The following is a 6801-nucleotide window of genomic DNA, read 5'->3' as shown; positions in this document are numbered from 1 at the left end:
TACCTCTGGGTATTAAGAAACCAAAGTTAGCAAGTGAATAGTAATGATAAGCAATAGTGCCTTTATCAAAATTAAGAATTTCAAAGCCTTTGGTTTAAAAAACGAATCAAATTCAATTGTTGTAAAGTTGTTACATGATACCCAGGTGACTTATAAGGCCCGTAGACCTCTTTTTTCAAATAACTTTTAAATCAACCATATTTGACAATACCACAACCAAAATGAGGGGGCTGGACTTTTAATGAGTATTTTTTTATATAGTTATATGAGAACTTATGCCTGGAAAGGACCACTTGAGGAAAGCATTTTAACTCAAGATCCAAGCAAATACACAAGAACATAAATTTTGATTTATTTAACAAAATGTTCACATTTTTAACTTAAAATCTCAAAATGATGGTAACCGTTATAGAAAGTGGGTCGTCCAAATGAAATCATATACATATGCTTTGAATTAATTAAATATTATCTTCAAATATCTTCTGACACAAAAATGATAAACTAAGAATCAATAATTAAGGCCAAATTTCAGACGATTCAACGACGGGCAAAAAATTGGCACAATCTGTTCAGCAACCCCAACTTCTTTCTCTTCTCTTTAGCCTGTTGAGAGAAGAATTATATTTACGTTATTTAAACGTTTAATTGCAGTTATCATGTTTTATATACAATATATCACACGATCATATATGTGAGTGAGGCCTTCAGAACAATGAACAGGAAAATGATAGGAAGAGGACTGTTTACCTGTTTTTTCTGTGGTTTTCCACAGCACAATAATTTTCTCCAGCCTTTTGGCTCGGGATCGTCCTCCTATAAGTATAAAACAAGATGTGTTTGTAAAACACTGATGCCCCCGTATGGCAACATAGCAAAGATTAGGCATTTCTTAAATTCTAATTTAATTAATTGGTACCAAACTTAGGGTATTCGCACTAGAAAACAATTGTGAAATTTGAAGGTAAGCTAATGTTAAAAATACTTATGTAGAGCATGAAAGCCCTATCCCTAACCGTTCAGAAGTTATGGTCAGCGTTCAATTTTTTAAAAAGTAGGTCAAACTCCAAGGTCAAGGTCAGAGGGTCAAAGTTATTGTTATCAAATGAAAGATCTTGTCATAAGGATCAAATGTGTAAAGTATGAAAGCGCTAGCCCTAACTCTTTAAATGTATGGTAAAGGTTTGCTTTTTTAAAGTAGGTCAATCTCAAAGGTTAAGGTCAAAGGGTCAAAGTTTTTGGTATCCAATGAAGGATCTTTTCACAAGGATTACATATATGAAGTATGAAAGCCCTATCCCTTAATTACCGTTCAAAAGTTATGGCCAAGGTTAAAGTTTTTTCACAAGTACGGAAATCTACAAGGTCAAGGTCAAAGGGTCAAGGTTGTTGGTGTCGAGTGAAGATCTTTTAACAAACAATACAAATGTGAAGTATAATTGTCCTGGTGTCTACTGTTCTAAAGATATGGCCAAAGTAAAATTTTAAAATTTTCATGTAAAAGTGGGTCAAACTCCAAGGTCAAGGTCAAAGGGTCAAAGTTATTGTTATCAAATGAAAGATCTTGTCATAGGGATCAAATATGTAAAGTATGAAAACACTAGCCCTAAATCTTTAAAATTTTAGGTCAAGGATTACTTTATTTAAGAAAAAAAGATAGGTGTAATCTCTACTGTGGTGATGAAAATCAGTTTATTTTATTTTCTCCTTTCTTATTTCAAAAATTCAACGAATAATGTCAAACTTCGCTATCGCTTACGCCATTGTATAAATCTTCAGAATATCCGAGCAATTATTTGGATCATGGGGGTTTACATATAAAGAAAATATTATTATACTATGGGTTAAAAATTTATTACCGAAACAAGTGCACGTGGTTTGGAACTGTCAACCCACTTTAACATATCTCTGGTATTCGAGATATGGGAGTTAACGCAATTCGTGAAAACGGATTTCAACTGTATATAAAGATGCATTCTTATAATTTACAAAGAGTAAGCCCGTACGTAGGAAGAAATTGTTTATGGTGGGATGGCGGGGGTTGCATATACATGTATTTCAGTACTGTATTTTTTCTATTGTGTGTTTTTTACAGAATACTATATATATCGGAAAAATTATATTTTCCTAGTCTTATTGACCAACGGCCATGAAGAATGTATGAGGAGATAAATTACATTTAGAAGAATGCATTAAATTTCCAGTGAACTCAGCATACAAATGACTTTTATACCTTTGGGGTTATTTCCCTCTGGGCTTCATAAGATTTCTGTATCTCCATGTTTCCTTCTGCAACTTTTGTACGATTGGTCGGGGGTCTGAGTGTGTATTGGACAATTTCTGATCCAACTGTGACTTTAACCTGCAGTTTCTGAAAGTTAAAACAAATCACTTATAATCATTATAGGAGAAAAATCAGAAAATCATATTCAGTGTGTACCTCTAATATAAGAAATATATATTATGAATTTATAGGTATTTGAAATAAATATTTTTCTGATCAATAGACATGTACCTTGTGTATTTTCACTCTCTTATTTTCCATCTGCTGTTGATATGCATACTTTTGTGCTTCGTAATTTGCGAATCGGAATTGTGAAGTTGTTGCCAATTGTCCCTTGTCTGGGCTAAAAGCAAAAACAAAAAAAAAGTTCAACATAAATACAGTGTATGCATGATATTTAACATATTTTTCTCTTGAAACGTACAATATTTGTTGTCGTACGGCTTAGAGGGACAAGAGACAATTTAATCTAAAGAATTACTAGTATTAATATAACATTTTCAATTTTAAATCATATTTACCTTGCATTAGCCTGTTTTGTTGCAAGAATAATTAAATCTCGCACAGTCTCCCGGGCAACTCTGCGATATATCTGTTGATTAATATCATGAATATTAAACAACAATTAATTTAATTGTGCTCCTCTGCACTCAAAGATTTCAAGGAGTAAATTGTGCTTTTCCTTATAGATGAAATAGTACTATCTACGGTATAACGATTTTATTTTTCTAGGAAAGCATTCGATTCGTCATCTTTGCAACATTATTTATTTAATAGAGTACTAGTCTTTTATTTTACCTTTTTCATCGTTATTTGTTGCTCCGCGTAGAAATCCCGTTTTGCAATTACATCTATTTTGTCATCAGAACCTCCGAGTAAAGCAGGGGGCATATTTTTCTGTTCTTTGGGAACGCTGAGAGGAAGAAACAAATTAAACCAACTTTAATCTCCAGAACTATAACAGGTTTAAAAGAATTGGTAAAATATTTGTAAAAGACGCTAGTGAATCAAATACATGTATATAATTTTAGTATTTGTTTTACATACCTGTACTCAGTAGTACAATATCTGTACACCTTGTAAAGGACCTCGTCGAGGATGTTACGTACTATCTGAAACCAATTTAATTAAATGTTAATTATCAAGGAGTATTATACTATAGAATATAGCGTTATATAAATTAAATGATATCACATGTAATTAAGTCGGTTACTTGTAACAGTCTAGAGTGTAATGAGTAGAATTTTCCTCACAACTTACCGTCGATGAACTTGCCATTGTAATGTTCAAAGAACAACGTAAGAAAACATGCAACTAAACGGTAACCAAGAATAATGCAAAAGGCATTATGACGACATTGGTATTGTGATGTCATTTGGTATTATGACGTCATTCAATTGAACACTAGTTGTTTTAGCAAAATAAATAAAAAAATGGAAATATTTATAAGCTACCATTATATGATAAAAATTACCGGAAAGAAAGATAATCCATGTCTACCCCTATAATAAAACTAAGGATTATGACTCTCAGAATATGACAGTTGTTAATTGCATATCATGTTTTCCAATCAAGACTAGTTACCTTTAATTCTTTATATGGATTAAAACAGTTAACTCGATCGTTCATTACAATGAGATGCGAGTGTATCTCAGTAAGTACGTCTAAGTAATAACCATTTATAAAAATTACATGTATTTGATAAAGATGAAGATACTTCCTACCTCTTCTCCTTTTACTTCCATGATCACAAACAAATCTTAAGCCTGAAGTTTTGGTTGTGCACAATGTCAACCGAAATCAGCTGATTATGACGCAAGTAGCTTTGTTACGTCAATTAAACAGTGATGTCATCGGCATTTTCACGAGAGAGAGAGAGAGAGAGAGAGAGAGAGAGAGAGAGAGAGAGAGAACTGCATTAAAACTATCCTTCTTACCAATCTTGTAGTTATGTTTTTTATGTATAATATTTTAAAAATTAGAATTATAACCTATTTCTCCCATGAAGTTTTCCCCATTTCACGTTTATTTAAATTTATATTCAATAAAACCAGGCAGGTATAAGTCCAGAATCAAGATTGCAGTCTATGGCATATATCATTAATGAAATTCATCACCAAGAGTTTTAATTTATAATCTCAAATGGTATATATTCATAGATTTTTCTTCCAATGATATCATTCCATCTCTTTTTTTTCAGTTGGCAAATGATGATCACATGAGCATGAAGGGTGTAACTCATGATCAGTCTTCTATCTTTTGGTAAACATGCAGTTGACGCAATTTTTCAGTGCATTTTTACGTATGAACGAAACCATACTCTAGCGCGTTTTTCTGTTAAACCGATAAAGTCCTTCATTTATTTTGGTAAAATCATAACAAAAAAATCCTTTTTCATTTTAAATATTTTTTTTTGTCAATTATTCCGGAAACATTTTTTCCATTGAAAGTACAAGCTGTAATTTTGGTGAGTTTGTAAATATCCAATATCCTGTTTGTTTTTGGAGTTAAACATTTCGACGAGCGGTTCGTGTATTTCAATCTACTAACTCTAAGCACAGGTAGGCAAGACTTCCCGAAATATTATATAGCACGGAAAAAGTAAACAAGTCAAATTAGGTATATTTTAGTAATCTCTCAAGACTTTTTTTCTATATAATTATATACAATGCTTATAAACACTAAAACTGTGGACGTGTGGTTATTGCGCAAGAATATTTATTTCAATAAAATTCTCATTTTTAACTTTTATAACATTCATTTCTTTTCCAGGATTTTATATGAAGGAAGGAACAAATTAACATAAATTATTTATGCTGCACTGGACCATTGTAAAATGGATTTTGTAACTACACAACAGCCGGTATGACTGGGGCAGATTAACACTGGAACTGTACTTTTACAGCGGGACCCAGTTACCGTAAGAAATTTACAAGACACAGACGCAGATTGTGAATTTAGTGGTAGATTAATGGTTGAAGCATTTAAAGGAAAATTTCTTCATGCTACTAGCAAAAACAGGTATGGATAAATTGCTTTTTGTATGTCTGTTTCAATATTATAGTAGAGCCCATAAACATGATAAAGCATTTTAAAACATGTTTGAAACATCTGAGTGTACAGAAAAACTTTACAATGCAAAATTGAAATTTTGAAAATAAATTCAAAATTGATAACATATTATGAGAGGAAAATTTTTGTGGGGATATCATTTCATTTATTTCTCATCTGAATTAGTTTCGTGAGCACATTTGATTTATTTTTTTTTTTTTTGAAAGTAACTCTATTCAGTATATAGTCATATAGAAATTTCTTGTGGGATTTGATTTCTTTGACAATTCTTAACAACAAAATTTAAAAAAAATTATCCCCCCTCCATGAATATTTGTGCTTTTGAAGTATTTCGCATTTTTTTTATCGTATTTATTTATTTAATTCTATGGCAGATGCATTTTAAAAGTAAAAATTGTCTTTATCGGCATTTGTTTTGTGCATTATATTATGAAAAAGACTTCATATACAGCAATATAGTATAGCGAGAGAGAGGCCTGTAGCTTGTGTTTTCCATATGGTGATAAAGGGGGCTGAAAAATATTTTTTTATAGTCTTACTGTAAAAAATGACCTAATATTTTATATTAAAATTTGTTTTATAACAAAAAGAGAGTGTCTATCCCAAATGTATGGCAAATGGTCATTTAACAGTGCTGAAGAAAATGATTCAGAAAGTTGGGGGGGGGGGGGGCATAATCCAAATTCATGATCATGGGTCTATATACAAATGGTAATTTTTTTGCCATTTAGGATAATGGACGTTTACTTACAAAAATTTAATCACCTTTTAGATATCATAAATTTTTAAAAATGACAAAATATATAGGTGAGATATTTAACATTTTGCTATTTGGCAGTCATAATGTATATTAAAAAGATCAAACTTCTCTCTTTATTCACTAAACCTGGAAATTGTCTTGAATAATATTGTAAATTAGAAATACATTATGGTACATTATTTTTTCCTTTTTTAAAGGACAGCACTTGTTTCATTTAGGATCATCTGAATTTGTTTTGGAGCACATTTGAATTTACAAAGTGACTCTATTCAGTGTATAATTAGAAATTTTTGAAGTGATTGATTTCTTTGACATTCTTAACAACAAAAAATTATCCACTGATAATATTTATAATTTGATTAATCAAATATAGGTTTGTTTTATAACTGTCATTAAATATTAGTCATTAAATGTTTTTAATGTATTCTGTTCTCTTAACAAGTGTGCCAAATTGAAACAACAAAGTAATTTTTTTCAAACAACAAAAAGTAAATTATTTTAATTTTCCTGTAAAAAATGAAAAATATTGTTTTATAATAAAAAGAGGTCTATCAAAATGTTTGGCAAATGGTCATGAACCTGAAGAAAATGATTCAGAAAGTTGATAATCCAAATTCATGATCATGCATATATAATTGGTAATCCATTTATGGAGGACGTGAAATCTTAATCACCTTTTAGATATCAA

General features: G+C 30.8%; 1 protein-coding gene across 1 annotated transcript; it reads right to left on the bottom strand.

Moving 5' to 3' along the window:
• Positions 1 to 537: 537 nt before the first annotated feature.
• On the bottom strand, positions 538 to 3622 carry LOC134279632 (uncharacterized). Its single transcript, XM_062762049.1, has 8 exons — positions 3542 to 3622; positions 3329 to 3393; positions 3080 to 3194; positions 2803 to 2873; positions 2513 to 2624; positions 2231 to 2368; positions 748 to 813; positions 538 to 603 (listed from the first exon to the last, which is right to left on the bottom strand). The coding sequence occupies exons 1-8, from the start codon at positions 3557 to 3559 to the stop codon at positions 538 to 540; spliced, it is 651 nt and encodes a 216-aa protein (XP_062618033.1). The 5' UTR covers positions 3560 to 3622.
• Positions 3623 to 6801: the final 3179 nt, after the last annotated feature.

This window comes from Saccostrea cucullata, unplaced genomic scaffold (genome assembly GCF_032062105.1).
Source record: "Saccostrea cucullata isolate Sc308-1 unplaced genomic scaffold, CSIRO_AGI_Scuc_v1 ctg1744, whole genome shotgun sequence".
NCBI lineage: Eukaryota > Metazoa > Mollusca > Bivalvia > Ostreida > Ostreidae > Saccostrea > Saccostrea cuccullata.
Note: the sequence above shows the minus strand (reverse complement) of the source record. Positions and strands in the feature narration are given on the sequence as shown.

What these genes read in the sequence shown, in the direction of transcription:
- LOC134279632 (XM_062762049.1), bottom strand. An exon ending in ACAAAACAGGCTAATGCAAG is followed by an intron (nt 2,625 to 2,802) that starts GTAAATATGATT and finishes TTTTGCTTTTAG; the next exon opens with CCCAGACAAGGGACAATTGG. An exon ending in AGAGGGAAATAACCCCAAAG is followed by an intron (nt 814 to 2,230) that starts GTATAAAAGTCA and finishes TTATACTTATAG; the next exon opens with GAGGACGATCCCGAGCCAAA.